Consider the following 17323-nt stretch of genomic DNA (forward strand, 5'->3'; position numbering starts at 1 on the left):
TTAGTGGGGGAGCACTTTTCTAAGAATTCTGTGAAGAGAACTGTCTGTGCAATGCCATTTGTGATCTCACCGCATTGATCACTTCATAACACTTGGAGTGTTTTGTGTAGGTTTTGTTCATTTAGTTGTTTATAGTTTTTGTCCACAAATAAAGTAAAAGCTCTGTGTGGACAGTGAGAACCCCCATTCACAGTGCACGTTATAGGCACGTAACATGTGCTCAATAATAATTTGTTTCATGATTGAATAGATTCCAACAATTTCATAACACTAAGTCAAATATTTAATCATTTTCACCTAAGAGCCTAACTCATTATTAGAAATTTAGTTATTTCAATATTGGGCAGTCTTGATCTAACTAAAAGTCAAATTACTGAAATTCCTTGTTTTACTGAAGAACATGAATAGGTATCTTCTTATTGGTAAGTTCATTTTTTAGATTGTAATTCTCCTGAACTTTTCTGACATCGTTGAACTATTTACCACCTACATTTTGAAATTCTGTTCTCCTTTGTCTTCTGTTCAAATACCCTTTTGAAAGAATACATTTTAGAGGTTGTATGTGTCAGTGACACCTCCTAAACTGTCATACTGTCAGTGGCACTAATAAAACAACATTTTAAAAATTGCGATTGTATGGAATTCAATACTTTCCGTACATTGGCTACATTTACAGTTTCAAAAGTATGTTTTAATGTTAATAAATGTTATTTACCACATAAGCTGACCTACTCTCTGTCAAAAAGAAATAAACGTCAAACTATTTGTTTTCATTTCAATGTCATGGACAATATTATTCTGTACGACTTGAGTCCCTTTCACACCTCGTGTGTGTTCATGCATGTATATAGGTATATTACCACACATACGTATGCACACACTGTGAGTTTGAATAGGAAATGATTAATTCAGGCTGCAGTCACTGCTTTCTTCTACGGCTTTATTAGAAAACACTACCTATAGCAAAGGAAAAGAAGCTTTAAAAGGGGTTAGTGAAACACAATCTAATGTGAAGGAAGTAAGCAACTTTAGGAGTTATGTTGCATATGAAAATTGAAATTTTACAACTCTCTATAACCTATAAAATTCTCTCTTGTTAACCAAAGAAATAGACTCAGGCATGACTTTCTAGGAGTCTAGAGAATTGTGTGATTGCCACTTCGGCCTCTCTATGCCTCTTTTTGCATGTTTGGAAAACAGGCAAGTAAACTAATTATGAAAACGTAGCTGCAAAAGCTGTATGTACATTATAAGAATTTGAAAAATGTTTAAAGCATCTTATGTTGTGGGATAATCAAAATTAAAAATTTTTCTTTTTGCATGTGTTTTCTACCAAGATAAGTCCTTATACCCTTCACTGCACAGGGCTAAGTACATAGCCAATTCTCAATGTTAGTTGATTGATTGATTGAAATATCCTGTGGTTTCAAATAATCTGCATGGCTAGACATTTTTGTGAGTGTCAGAAATCCATACTCTGGATTTTCAGTGCTTATATAGAAGTATAGATTTGTAGCAGTAGATCAGAAATAATGAATGAGTCTTCTGGTAAGCTTGTTCTATTGGATGTAAGCGTCAGTCTTCGACTCTTCAGGCAAGAATCTAGAAAGCGGAAATTTCAAATCTATCCTGTAATGTAAATTGTTTTAGTAGTCCATTCTATTCATTCAAACAACTTTAGTAAGCGAAGGAATGTTTGTTTATTGAAAACAAAGCAAATTAAGTTTTTTAAAAAAATTATGATGAAATAGAATTAACATTCTCATGCAAAACCGGCACTTGGACATACTTTCTTCATTTGACTAAAATTTTACTACAAATAAAAACACAATGATGTCTCATAATGCAGTATATATGGTGGTTAATATATGTAAATTCCATGTACATGGTTCAATAAATATTAAAGGGCAAGTTTTATAACTGGAAAAATAGTTTGTAATATTCTTAGTAAATTTGTTGTTTCACTCACATTATCAGGAATTTACTTACTGCACCAGGATTTCTCTTAATTCCTCACAACTCAATGCCAATACTAGTTTTTGTAATCTCTAAATTACTTTATTTACTCATTAACTTCTCATTATGTTTCCCACTTGTATGAGAAAGTAAAATTATTTAAGTGATTTGTCAACTGAAGCAAGTATTTCTAATGAATTTCTCCTACTTGAAATGATTTTGAATATATACAGACATTTATGAATACTGGCTACTCCTACAATAAATTTATGTGAATTGTCAATTTTTGTCATTTACTTGCAAAGCCACTAGGTCACCTGAAGAGCAATTCTGTGGTTAATCAAGAATCATATATTTTGAATACTCAAATGTAGAGTAAGTTGTATTTTTTATAAAATGCTTGTGAAAGTTGCAAGACCAACTATTAAAAGCCTTATTTCCAAAACTCTGTCTATCTCAAAATGAAAGTTAATTAAATATACACATAGTTTCAAAATAAATCATTTCATCTTCAACACTTTGAACAAGGCTTGGCACATAAAATGTGCTTAGTAAAAAAAGAAAAACATGTATATACGTGTGTGTGTGTGTCTGTGTGTGTGTGTGTGTTTGAATAAATGAGGGGATAGATGGATGATGCATGGATAGAATTCATATATATATATATATATATATATATATATATATATATATATACTTTTATTTGTAATGTAAATAAAATTTTTGAATTTAAATATGAAGGCTTTTATTTTTTTAATTTTTTAAAAAATTTTTACATTCATTTATTTTTGAGAAACAGAGTGAGATAAAGTATGAGCGGGGAGGGGCAGAGAGAGGAGACACAGAATCTGAAGCAGGCTCCAGGCTCTGAGCAAGCAGTCAGCACAGAGCCTGATGAGGGGCTCGAACCCACAAACTGTGAGATCATGACCTGAGTCGAAGTCAGACACTCAACCAACTGAGCCATCCAGGTGTCCCAAGACTTTTAAAATAAATTTTAACAGATGCAATGGAAAATATTTCTAAATATATTGTGCATTTCATTGCGTCTTTCTGAAAATGCGTTTTCAAAATACATGCTAATTTTTTTAGTGTTTTAGAGTCCTTTGTAATAAAAATGAGAGTACTGAAATATTCTAGAAACCACTGCTTTGTAATTCTCTTTGCTTTTACACTATATGACAACATAGTTTTATAGTACTTTTGTTTAAATATTTATTTTTTGCTCTCTTCTTTACTGTAAAGTGTCACCTCCCAATTGGCCATTATTAGTAATTCAAAAAGTGTTTATTCATTTCCTATGCCATAATAGCCACTGTGTTAGGCACTATGAATTCCATATTATATAAGACATTATTTTCTGCCCTCTAGAATCATCCTAGCCTAGGAAGTACCTAGTAAGGTAATCTCCATTTTTCCAAAGATTATTGCTCCAAATAAGGAAAAAATATTTTTTGTTTTCAAGTCTAGACTTGACACACACAAATTAATACACACTACCATAATATTAGAAAGCTCACTTTTGAGAATGCTAAAATTTTCACTTCTATTAGAGGATAGTAAATTCATAGATAGTTAGCAGTATTCTGAACTTTGAATGACAGAATTCATGAAAGGATATTGAGAACACCAACACATAATGAGTGTATCTTTTTAAAAAATTATTCAGTACATGATAGGAGAGAAAGTATAGCTATGAAAAAGTGTCTAAGATAGATAATAAAGAGGAAATATCTATGGCAAATGGTTTTAAATATTTTTCTTATATTGTGTCTTTTATTTTACCTAATAAGATTTTTATAAGGATTAAATGAAATAGCTTGCTGGCATTTAGGGGATGTCATAAAATTATAGCCCTCATCTTAGTTTCCCAGATCATTATTTAAGAAGAAAATAATAATAATAGTAAAATTTCTATATCTATCTATATCTATATATCTATATCTGTATCTATATATCTATATATCTATATCTTTATCATCTATCTAACTGTTGGAGAAAATATTCCGTATTTAATCTGAGGGTCATCTATCTAGTATGAATAGATGTGAAGAATCTAGTATAATCTGCAGATTCATCTGTTATTTTCCCACTCTCATCTCCATTTGTTTTCTTCTAGAATTTCACACTAAAACTTAAGTAGACCACAATCTCAGGAACTCTATGTAGTATTATGATCTTCAGATTCATCTATCCTAATATTTTTCAGACTGTATTCAGTACATGTCACATTTCCTCTGGTTTCAAAAAAAAAAGTGACAATTTTGATTTCACTTGCTGATTAACAACTAGAGAACTAGAGAAGTATAGGAAGAGAGAGGTCACTGTACTTGCAGAAGACAGAGTCTAGGGCAAGGGGCCCTTAGTTAGCTTTTCCCAAGACTGGCAAGTAATATTCTTTTGGACTGGGGATGAAAGGCAATTTGGCAATAAGAGTCATGAAAGCATATTAAATAATGACAGTTTTTATATTCAAATTAGAAAATAGAGGCCTATTTACTTATAGTAACAATGTTCAGAAGAAATTTGATTTGTTGTGGGCGCCTGAGGGGCTCAGTTAAGTGACTAACTTTGGCTCAGGTCACGATCTCAAGGCTTGTGAGTTGGAGCCCCGCGCCCGCCTCTGTGCTGACAGCTCAGAGCCTGGAGCCTGCTTCGGATTCTTGTCTCCCTCTCTCTCTGCCTCTCTCTCCTCATGTTCTGTCTCTCTCTGTCTCTCAATAACAAATACATGTTAAAAAAAATTTTTTAAAGAAATTTGATTTGTTAGAATAAACCCATTGAAGGTCTTTGAATATATAATTGTCTTGAAATAAAAATCACAGTACCATTTCTAGAATAGTGTGTATAAAATGTTACCAGCTGTTATAAAGTCACATATTACGTACACATGAACATCTGGAAAAAAGAGTATTTGTAAACTATCTGTAATTTATGTTATCTCCTTAATCAGAATTATATTAGGGCAAATGGGATCCTAGCTTCCTCAGCCATGCTTCTATTACCATAAATTTTTAAAAGATCTGGTAACAATGCATACGAAAGCAGATATAAAAGTTTGCCAGATGCATCTCGAGATGGAAGATGCAAGTGTAGAAATATTACTTGTGTCCAAATGAGACCTGAGACAGTAAAACATCACCCAAGTGTAGTTTGGCTTACAAGAAGGGGGTATTTTTAGGTCTTCTAAGCAGAAAAGAAAATGTAGTGATGTTAAAACTAGTAATTTTAATGTCTGTTATTTTATCTATATTTATATAGACATCATAACCTCTTTCTTACAACTTCCAAGCTTCTGCATTTTATATAGTACAATCTTACTATTTTATTTTGATATTAATGGTAAAAATTCCATGGGGCACACAATATGTCAAAATGATCCTGGAAAATTCACATATAATAAGTAAAATAATGAAATTATACTATGGAAATTACAACACTTTAGAAAACATAAAGCGTTAGTTAAGCAGTTTTCTCTTTAAAAGATTGCTACATAGGGGCGCCTGGGTGGCTCAGTCAGTTAAGCAGCCAACTTCAGCTCAGGTCATGATCTCACGGTCCGTGAGTTTGAGCCCCGCGTCGGGCTCTGTGCTGACAGCTCAGAGTCTGGAGCCTGTTTCAGATTCTGTGTCTCCCTCTCTCTGACCCTCCCCCGTTCATGCTCTGTCTCTCTCTGTCTCAAAAATAAATAAACGTTAAAAAATTTTTTTAAAACATTGCTATATGTACAAAATCAGTCACGTGATTCCCCAAATATTTTCTATAGTAGAAAATATTCTTGAAAAATAATTATATATTAAATGTATCTATATCTACATTAAATATATATATATATATGTACATATATATATACAAATCTATACTTACATATTTGTGGAACTATTTTCATAAAATAGGTAAGGGTTCCTTTAATCATATCATGTTGTCCTGAGCAGTATTAAATAACCAAACAGGACCTAGTACAAAAGTCAAAATAATGAATTTTCCCAAGCCACCTTGGACATTCTGCACATGATTTTGGCAAATAAAAGCATACTTAAATAAAGCCTGGGTCATCATAAATATGAATGCATTATATTAATGCCATTTGAATTCCTGAATTCATGCAGTTAACTCAGTAGTTTACTTATGAGAATTTCTCAAGTGTATACATTTATCGCCTAATTCAAATCAAAAGGTCAAATAAACCAAAGAGGTAGAGTGGACTAAATTGGCCCCTCCGGATCAATACGTCTACAAATGATGTTTATTAAGCAGTCACTCAATTGCTACTTAACTAAACTATACCTATACTGTAATGAAGATTAATAGATGTTGAACAGGCTATGATTATGTGTTTTAAGCAAAAGTAAGAGGCTTTGATATTATCCATAAGATCACTTAATATTAGTGCTATATGTTAGTGCTATATGTTCCATTCATTTTTGGAAAGAAAATGTCATTACAAAACAATCTTCATTTTTATTTACACATCCACAATGCTGGGCACTCAATTTAAATGATATCCACCTGTTTTAAATAATTTTCTGGTAATGTGCATAGATATGTGTCATTAAAATAAAGCATAGATAAACAAAAACAAAAATACAGTCCCCATCATAAGACATGAACTTTCAAACAGGATCATAATTGGCCATTAAAATGCTTTTGTTGAGTGTTATTACATAGAGGCAACTTGTTTGACATTGCAGAAGGCTGTCAAAAAGATTCAAGAATATCAGAATTCACTTTTCCTGGATAAGCACACATCTAACTGTATTTTAGAAAACAGTTACTAAAAGGAAAAAGTCCTCAGCCAAGAAAATGCTTGGGTCCAAATCCAAATTTGTGTATTGCTTAAATATTTGAGTTGTAGGAACTTTCGGTATGGCGTAGTTAATATCCAGTTTGGATGAAATAATAATGTAAAGAGTTTCGTACATGTATGTAGTTGTAAATGCTTGAGCATCCTCCAGATTTGTAGTATCCTGATGAATCATTTTTGCTAAAGTTGTGTCAGGAAATTATGGCAATATGAACACTCATCTGAAAGATCCTGATTGACTGAAAACAACTCAATTTAATTAAATAAGTTTAGAGTAATTGAGTTGATTTTGTCTTTAAAACTAAATGTAATGTGATTGTTAAGATTGTTTTAAAAAATGATCCTTGTTATGTCAATGCCATTTATGAACTTGGAGATCTTAAATCTTAATTTACCTGACTTTCTAGTGAATTATTAATTAGGATTGGCTAAACAATCGTTTTTGTTAGATCTTCAGCCAGCGGCAAGGAACCTAATTCTGCCATATATACTACTACTTGGCACTGGACCCAGTATGTAGTAAACACTCAATTAATTTTTTTACAAATTTTGAATAGTCGGTAAATAAATTAATGAGTGCAATATTTCAAAAGGCATGTTTTTCCAGGATTTTTTCTAATATGTTAAGCTAAATCATGATATCTTAGTAAATTCTTTTGTTTCCTTCATTTTTTTCTTCCTTCCTTCATTCTTTACTTTTTTCTTTCTTTCATTGTCTTTCTTTTTTTCTTCCTTTCTTTCTTTTTCTTTCTTTTTTTCTTTCTTTCTTTGTTTCTTTCTTTGTATCTTCTTTCTTTCTTTCTTTCTTTCTCTTCCTTCCTTTCTTCCTTTCTTTCTTTCTTTCTTCCTCTTTCATTTCTTTTCCGTTCCTCTCCTTCCTTTAATACTTCATTTTATCCTCCATCTTTTCCTCCTTGTTTCCTAATAGTCTAGTAACAATAATTAATAATTAATAAATAAATACTAAAGTTTAAGAATATAATCAATCATTTTCTTCAATAATTTCACTTTAACATAATTTCAGGCATGTTTTATTTTCTAAATCCTATGTATTTTACTTAATAATTTAAATGAATTATGTTTAAACATGTTCCTCAGCAAGACTGATTATTGTATGCAGCTTGATAAATATAGAAAAGTAGCTATTTTAAATAGTAGCTTGCAACAGTGTTTTCAGCTCATAAGATATCACTATAAGACCACCAAATACTGAGAAAGCATACAAAATATCACTACCACAGTAACTACATTGGTCATCATTTGTTAAATATGCCTTAATCTTTTTAATTCATGTTCCTTTATAATAAAACTCAATATTATATTTCTTTTGGATCATATAAATTACTCTTTCAAATAGACTTTTAAGCTATATAATAGTAATACCAGTATTGTAGAGTAAAAGAGGAATACAAAATGGAATTTCAGAATGACAACAAAAATGAATTTTATATTACAGTTTTTGAAAGTTTACAGATATTAATCAATGAAGAATATATGCATATGACAGCCTTGTATTTTTGTTATTTTAATTAAGTTAAATTATTTCAAGTTAGAAAATATATGAAGCACGAATTTCTATATAAATCATTTAATTAGCTGCATCTGAAATTTCTACATTACCTCTGATGGAAAGTTTCTCTGTCCTGTTTGTGATGTGTAATTTCATACACTGCTTTCTTCCCTAAGGGAAATGCTTGCTTGATTCAGTTCTTGGATAAAAATGATCTGTCACCATTGTTGCTTTAAAGGACTTTTTTTTTTATTCTCTCTCTCTCTCTCTCTCTTTTCTTTTAAACAATGAATACTGAAAGAAAAAATTAAGTCACTGGGGATTGCAGTCCAGCTGTTGTGGCATAAATCAATATTTAAAATGCACAACAGTGATTTTTCTTCCCCTGAAAGTGGGGGGAAAATTGTGTGCTTAATTTATTGTTTTGTTAAAATGGCCAACTTTGTCTAGGAATGACTTCATACTTAGCTTTGGTTTCTATTTAACTTTACTGCTCAAGAAGAGGGAACAGAACAGTAATATAACTGCACTTTTATATGTGATTCCTGTGCCCTGGTGGGGGTCGCTGAAGCTGTGAGTTTCACAAATGAACAACAGCCACATTCACCATGCACTTAAGGAACCTGCTGCTTCTCACCTCCTTTGCCTTCAGCAAAGGTGACTGGGTTCTATTTTAATGGCTATTAAAGGAAAAAGATGAAAAATTTCCAAGTAGTCATAGCTAGAAAGGCATCATAATCCTCATCATTCTAAGTATAGGTATAAGGGAAAACACATCTGTCTTCCCTTCTTCAAACAGGAGATTTTTGCAGGATAGTAGCCTTTGGATGTATTTGTTCATTGCCTAAACTCTTCTATGCATTCTGTATCATGATTTATGCACCAGAAGGTTATGCCTGGAAATTCTCTTTTATCATTTTATTCCACTGCTTGGTTTACACGAACAACAGCTTTCATTCCAAAGCTACACACCGAACACACTGATTTTGCAAAAGTCGTCCCCTGCACTCAGATGCCCATCTTAAAATTTCTCCAGCACGCTTCTGGACCCCAAGATGAAGCGCTGCCTGAGTGTGTTAATGGCAGAATCACAATGTGTCAGAATGGTGGCATTATCACTCTTTGATGCCAGCATCACTGTTTCTTGTGTCTCACTACAGACAAACCAAGGCTAAAGGTTAAAGGATGTGGTTTATTAAATAATTCAAGCCCTTAACCTGCAACCTGCAAACCTATGGCAGCCTGTTAAGTTTACGTTGCCATGATTCACGTTTGGTGTTTACTGATACTAAAGCATAATGCCTGTTTGTTTTACTTTTATTGCCACACAGTAATGTAGTGAGGAAGGGGGATGAAAAAAGGTGACAGGACCTAGCAAGGGGACAATAAGAGCGGCAGATTCACTTGCATAAAGAAGATTGAAGCCTTCCCTCCCTCCCTCCATCTCTCCGTATAGGCCCCAGTGCACATCTGCGTCACTTACAGGGGAGGAGGAGGCGATGAGGCAGAGAGAAAATTGTACTGTGAGGACCTTGACAGCTTCACGGGCGGGCTTTTCCTTTTGCCTTCCTATATTTTCTGGAATATTTATTCTTCTCTTTTACAAACTGACTATATAAAACCACCCCTTCTCGCCTTGCAGAAGGCATTTGACTTTCTCAAAGACACCCGGCAAGCTCTCAGAGCATCCTCGGAGAGGCCAGGCACAGGGGCGCAGGTGCACCGAGAAGGCTAGGGGGTGCGCTTCTTCGCGACTTGGGGCGCTCTCTCTCTCTCGCTCGCTCTATCTCGCTCTCTCTCCCTCTCTCTCTCTCTCTGCGCTCTCCAGGCATTGAACTCTGAGCTGCAAGGACAGGAGAGCCGACACCTTCCCGACTGAGGTTTTGCCACGGGTGCATCCCAGGGAAGTGTATCCAGCTGCCGCCGCCTCCCGGGCTTCCGAGCGTGCAGACCTCCCTTCTTCGCGCACCTCCATCACCAGGGTCGTCCCTCCCTGCCGTAACCACGGGGCCCCCGCGCGCGGATCAAGGATTCTCAGCCCTCTGCGTCCGGCTCCTGCCTCTGTTCGCAGCCTGTGGGCTCCCCACGCGCGGGTCCTTGCGGACCTGACCGCAGCTGAGCGGCGCGGCTCTGCCGTCCGCGCTCGGGTGGTTGCCTAGCAGGGCGCGCAGCCCGCCTCGCCGTGAGTGCTCCCGGAGTGCAGAGGGCGCAGTCCGCCGCCTCCTCCAACCCCGAGCTCTGCTGGCCTCCCCCACCAGCTGGTCTGTCTACTCCCGCGCCCGCTGAGGTCTCTTTGCCTTCTTGCGTCAAGCATGTCAGGCTCTGGGAGAAAAGACTTCGATGTGAAGCACATCCTGCGACTCCGCTGGAAACTCTTCAGCCACCCGTCTCCAGCCCCAGGCGGCCCGGCGGGGGGCGGCTGCCTGCAACAGGACGGCAGCGGCAGCTTCGAGCACTGGGGCCCCAGTCAGAGCCGCCTGCTCAAAAGCCAAGAGAAGGGCAGCGTGAGCACTTTCTGGAAGAAGCCTTCCTCTTCTTCCTCCTCTCCTTCGTCTTCCTCCCCTTCATCTTCCTCCTCTTCCTTTAATCCACTGAATGGCACCCTGCTGCCAGTGGCCACAAGGTTGCAGCAAGGGGCGCCGGGGCAGGGCACCCAACAGCCAGCCAGGACTCTCTTCTACGTGGAGTCTCTAGAGGAGGAGGAGGTGCCAGGCATGGACTTTCCTGGACCACACGATAAAGGGCTGGTCCTGCAAGAGCTCAAAGTGGAGCCGGCCAACTCAAGCCAGGCAACAGGTGAAGGATGTGGACACAGGTACAGTAAGACCCCATGGAGCATCCAAGAATCTCCCAGTTTCCACTGATTTCCCCTCTCCCCTGTGGGCTTTGGTAGTTACTAAGACTAAAACGTTTCAGGTTGAAAAATTTGATTGAGAGATGCCAGCTTGGTTTTTATTACCCAAGCTTATATCATCTCACTGAAAGTTTGCTCATTAATTTCTACAGGCGCATTCATATGGTTTTGCTTTTTGCAAGTTTTCAGAGTTGTAATCACAAATTGAATATATATGCATTTTGGTAAATCTTTCAGTGGAGTGGGTCTCATATTTCTGAGATGATGGTGTTCTTCTGTCGTCTTCTGTCACATCAGTATTGCCGTTACCTGATGTGAGATGAAACTTGTTTTAAACACCAGTCACAAGGATCTCATGTACTGGCCTAGAAATTGACTTAGTGTGTTATCTAGGATCCCTGTGTCTTGAATCTATATACCAGAACTAATGAGGTGCGTGAAAGGAGGCCACTGGACAGCAGCATTTTCTCTTTCCCTTTTTTATTCTTCCATGAAATGCAGTGTTGTTATTCTCTATTCTAACTTCCCTTTTTATCTTCCTGTGTGTTCACTTTTGCCTTATTCAGAGTCTTAGAATTAAACTGTTGCTGAGCCTGTTTGCATTCAGCTGTTCTTATTTGGTGGTTTAGGATGGGATCTTTAGGTGGTAGGTCAACATTTATGTTTTGTCTATTTCCAATATCAGATTCTTTTAGAAGAATTCTACCTTCAAGACTTATAGAAAACCTTCACATAAAACTTCTGAGTTTTACATTTTTAGAGAATTGACTCATTATTCACTACTAGTTTTGGCATATAGTGAGGATATGAAAAGATTTGCATTTAAATTCATATGGTATCAGGATACATTATTGAAGAAACATAGGAAACATAGGAAAATTATAATGGATATGTTTATTAGATTTAATTACCTCTCAATAACAAAACAGAAACAACTTTTTAAACTTCTGGTTGATTGAATCACCTTCTTATAAAGTTGATTAAGTCACAAAAGGAATGCACAAAATAATACTGTAGGTGCTTTTCATGATGTTGACAAATGTGAAATTAAAGATATGAAAAAATATCCTTATAATTTTCAATTATGTGGATTATATGGAAGAGCCTTGGACATACTCTAATATGTTAAGACATTTAATGTAATGTATGTATTAAAAAGGAGGAGGTTTAATTTGTAATTTTCAAGTATGACAAAGTTTTTCTTTCCATATATAGCAGACCTAAATATTAGTCTATCTATTATTCAATTAAGTAAGATATTTTACCAAAATGGTTATAACTCTGGGTACCACCAATACCATAAAGTAATTTGATTTATGTATTTACTAGTTATTATAGTTTAAGCCTTTTTTTCTATCAAATATGTTGAGCTTTACCTCCTTTAGTGTAGAATATTTAAAACCATTCTTTTTAGTTTTCAGAAATCATAAGCATTTAGCAATTCATTTTATATATTTAAAAGAAAACATTATGTTAAATATTTACTAATTACTACTTTATTGAAACTGATATTTTATGACTAAGAGACTTTATAAAAAATAGATTATTTTCTTCAATTCTGTAAAGTCTTAAAACCAGCTTAAAATATGTGACCTTCTTGAAAACACTAATGTTTAATAATTTTTTTAAATTTGTTTTACAACAAATACACTTTTAAGTAAATGAGACATATTTGTCATGAGTAATTTCTGAAGATTTTTATGTAAGTTGAAGAATTTGAAAATACTAATAGAATATTGACTTAAGAAATTATAATAAATAAAAAAATAAAAGTCATAACCAATAGAACACTTAGGCACAAAACACCCATCAGATGTAACTTCTGGTCCCTCACTTTTGAATGTATATCATTTTTACTCACAAAGAGTTGTATATGAAAAGAATTCTGAATATAAGCAAGTCCCACCAAAACCATCTTTGCTATTGGAATGATGGTTTCCTATGAGTTCTTACATGTTTAAAATATTAAAAATCAGATCTGATTTTATTTTTAAAATTGTGTTAAGACATAAATAGTTTAGAAAAATTTGAGCTTCTCACTGGAAAACGGAGTTATTACTGATAGTGTGGATTGCATGAGTTCCCAAACCTTCATAGAGCATTGGTTCTGTGCTCATAATTGATTAAAACCATGCTACTAGACTTGAGTTAGCCATATATAGATATTGCATATATAATTATATATGTGAATCTTAATATGTGGTAAGAATAGGGTTCACTTCTCAGAAAAGACAGCATTTCCAAAGTACTGAATGCAAAATAATATGTAAAATAATCAGTAATGTGCATTTTCTTTTGTTTCTATCTTAGCACATGCAGGGAATCTACATAGTGTTTATATTGATCAGTGAGTACATAAACCACCTAAACCCCGCATGATAATTTTGATTACTTGAGTTATTATTATCTAACCATACTGTGAAGTCCCATTTGATATTTAGCATCTTGTTTTATCAGTTGTGACTTCCATGCTAAATTAATCTTCATGTATGAAACAAGAGCTGGCCCCTTTCTTTTCTCTTCATTTTCTGATCTTCTGTTTATTCATTTGGTTTCATGCTAGTTAGGAAGATTGGTTTACTCAAGTAAAAGTCACTCAGTTGGTTTCACTTGTTCAAACAGTTGCTGGGGATGTTCAGGGGAAAACTTCCTGTAATCTCAGAATTGGAAACTATAATGGAGTTTAAACATAAAGGCAGCAGGAAGCCACTGGTAAACTAATTTATTACCTGAACCCAGACCTTATCTGGTCCCACCCTACTAGGCATACATAAAGAAATCTCAGTTTTCTAATACCTTAACCATTACACCATTAAGAATTCTGACTATGGTAATAGGTTCCTCATCTATGTGATTAGTCATTTATTTTCTCTACTTCATTGTGAACTTAGTTGTTGGAAAGTATGTAATCTAGCTATTCAGATTATCATACATTCTTGGTGTGGATATTTTTATCCAAAATGCTGTAGGTAGTAATCTAAGAACCAAAGAGAAATATTTATATTTTCGCGATTTGTAGTAATGTGAGTGGGAAAGGAGATGTCATGGTCAACTGCCTCCTTTTTTAGTTTTCTCAGTTCTCACGGAATGCAGTCATCTGATTCCACGGTTTCAAATGCTGTCCACAACCTGTATCTCGAAATTTGTATCTCAAAATTTGGACCTGCCCCTGACCTCTGGTTTCACACACCCACCTCTCTGCTTGACCTCTCTTGTGGATATCACAGACACAATATAAATACAACATTGTACAAAACTGAACTCATAAATGTCCCCCTCTCTCTTGCTCAGTTTCCTTCTTTATCTCAGAGAACAGCTTTCCATGCATTAGGTTGTACAAGCCAAAAATTCAGGGTCGTATGTGCCAACATGCTCTTCTCCGTTGTTTTCACTATTCCACCAAGCACTGTCACTTTTTCTTCAAAAATTCCCTTCTTCTATCTGTGCCACATCCCTCCATCTCCATTGTTTGCACCTAATTCTAACATACTGTCCCCTTTCAACTCAGCTTCTGCCACTGCCATTCGCATCATCCTCACTCATTAATTTTGCCACATATAATCCATTCTCTGATAGTGGAGTGAATGAAAAATTTTAAATGAAAATATGAACTATTTTGCCACACCCAGATTCTCCTTTTTTTTCTTTTTCCTTTTTTTTTTTTTTTAAGTATTTCCACCACCCTCTGACCACAATCCATACTCTGCACAGATGGACCTTGGATGATCTGTCTCTTGTCTATTATCAAGGCCTTTCCCTCACCAACCTCCCTCTTACCCTCTGTCTTCCAGACTCAGTGTCCTCCCTTAACATTTTTCTCTATCTTTGGGCCTCACAAACTTGTTTTGTCTCCTTGCATATTGGCTCTCCTTCCCTCAGCCCACCCTTTTCTGATTTCATTCCCATTTATCATTGAGATGTCTTGATTAAGAGCTTTGTACATTTCTCAAAGAAGCATCCGTTGATACCCTAAGCGAATTAATTTAAATTTTTAAAAATTTATTGCATCTGCTCATTCCATGTTCTTGGAGTAACTAAATACTCTCTACTTTTTTTTTCAATTTCTCATTGTCACCTGTAACTGTATATTAATATCTATGTTGTTTTTATTGTTTGTCTCTAACAAAAGTTGCCCTGGGGCACCTGGATGGCTCAGTTGATTAAGCTATTAAGCATCAGACTTCAGCTCAGGTCATGGTCTCATGGTTGGCGAGTTCAAGCCCTGCATAGGGTTCTGTGTTGACAGCTTGAACTCTGGAGCCTGCTTTGGATTCTGTATCACCCTCACTCCCTCTGCCCCCCCTCCCTCTCTAAAATGAATAAACATTAAAAAAATTTTAAAAACATTACCCAGTGGACAGACTATTTCCATTCTGCTCATCATTTTGTCCCTATCATAGAGCATGTAGTTACTCAATAAACACTGTTAAGTGAATAAATATTTGTCATAATCATAGTGAGTGACATTAAGAACTTCCTATTTGCTAGATAGCATGTTGAATGTTTATACTGTGCAATTTAATATTCAGAACAGTCCTTTGATTCTGGAACAATTATGTATCCCTTAGGTATAATGATTAGATAGATGAGAAGACTGAGGTACAGACAGCTAATTAATGTGCCCAGAAGCATAGACTTGTACATAGTACAGCTGCACTTTCTCTTCTTACTCTCTGATCCAGACACCATATTCCAGGCCACTTTGCTAATTCTCCTTTCCTTCTGCTTAAACAAACAAACACAACAGAACATAAGAAAGGGGCTACAGCTAAAGTTATGCTGAAGCAGTTTTCCTATTCCCTTGGTTGCAATGATTCTCTGTTTGAATGTTTAAATAGACTTTTTAAAATAATAGTAATGGGTGGGATGCCTGGCTCAGTCGGTTAAGCCTCTGACTTTGGCTCAGGTCATGATCTCACGGTTTGTAGGTTCGAGCCCCGTGTTGGGCTCTGTGCTGAGCGCTGAGAGCCTGAAGCCTGCTTCAGAATCTGTCTCTCTCTCTCTCTCTCCCTCTCTCTCTCTCTCTCTGTACCCCTCCTCCACGTGTGCTCTCTCTCTTCAAAAATGAATAAACGTTGAAAAAATTAAAATAAATAATATAAATAAAAATAATAATAGTGACAGACAATGCCTCATAAGGCTCAAAGAGAACTTCTTAGTCTGGGTTAGAAAACACTCAGTTTTTTTCTGAAGTATGGTTCATTCTGTGCATTTTACTTTATAATTAAACAACACCATGAGGAAATGACTTAGGGAAAACTAATTTAATTTTTGAATCCAAAAGAGAGCTTTATGATAGAAATCTGCTTTTGAGGGTCGGAACAATTGATACGGAAAATTGTCACCAGAAGAAAGCATACACCATTAAATTATCATGAAGGTTGGTGAGACCTGAACCAGGTATTTGTTGAGAATGTTAAGAAATCAGTCTTGCCTCAGTCAAAAGGAAAAAGCAACTTTAAAAATGGTTACAGGCTATTTATTCAGGAAAGGAGTTCTTAAACTATGCTTCCATGGAACACTAAAATGAAGTCATGTTCATATTTTTCCTGTAACCCTGTTTCGTAGTGAAAAAGAGTATGGAGTGATTTTACTCAAATTTATGTCTTCTTGGCTAATTTATCCCAGGCTGGAGTGTTACACAGTCTACTGTTATTTAGAGCAGAACTAGCAGCAGATAATACCTTGTTTGGGGAGAGCTTCTTTTATTTATTTTAGGATGGGTTTATCAATATTATTTGTCATTTTATAAAGAAGCCCATAATTTCCAGGTGCCCTCCCTTCTGAGCACACTTGCTTCAGGGAAAATAAGAAGATCATAAAGGAGAAAGAAATAAGACCACTTGATTGAACTTGCAGGTACCCAAAACTCCAGAACCATCTGAGTGAAAGATGTGACTATAAGTGCAGAATGAAACAAATACAACAAATATAACAAACAAACAAAACCCCATGCTAATTGAGTACCATTTTCTGTTTTTCATTGATGAATTTCTAATGAATACCTTGTAAACTATATTATTAACCTCTTTAAGGTATGGTGATTTTAAATAATCTGAAAGTAATCCCTATCCAATCAAATTAGCATTTGGCGAATACAGAATATAATATTGATCAGATATTTGTTTTAGTTGGCTTCTTTTTTCTAAGCCTCAAAAAATAATTTGTGTATCTGGGGGATAATATGCTTCTGATGATT

General features: G+C 35.3%; 1 protein-coding gene across 2 annotated transcripts in view; it reads left to right on the top strand.

Moving 5' to 3' along the window:
* Window positions 1-9762: 9762 nt before the first annotated feature.
* The window catches only part of KLHL1 (kelch like family member 1), a 369777-nt gene continuing 362216 nt past the window's right edge, over window positions 9763-17323 (top strand). For both annotated transcript variants that reach the window (XM_058683193.1, XM_058683200.1), the window contains exon 1: window positions 9763-11085. In XM_058683193.1, coding sequence (XP_058539176.1) covers window positions 10583-11085 — 503 coding nt within the window. In that variant the 5' untranslated portion in view covers window positions 9763-10582. The remainder of the gene's footprint in view (window positions 11086-17323) is intronic.

The sequence above is a fragment of the Neofelis nebulosa genome, chromosome 1, assembly GCF_028018385.1.
Source record: "Neofelis nebulosa isolate mNeoNeb1 chromosome 1, mNeoNeb1.pri, whole genome shotgun sequence".
Lineage (NCBI taxonomy): Eukaryota > Metazoa > Chordata > Mammalia > Carnivora > Felidae > Neofelis > Neofelis nebulosa.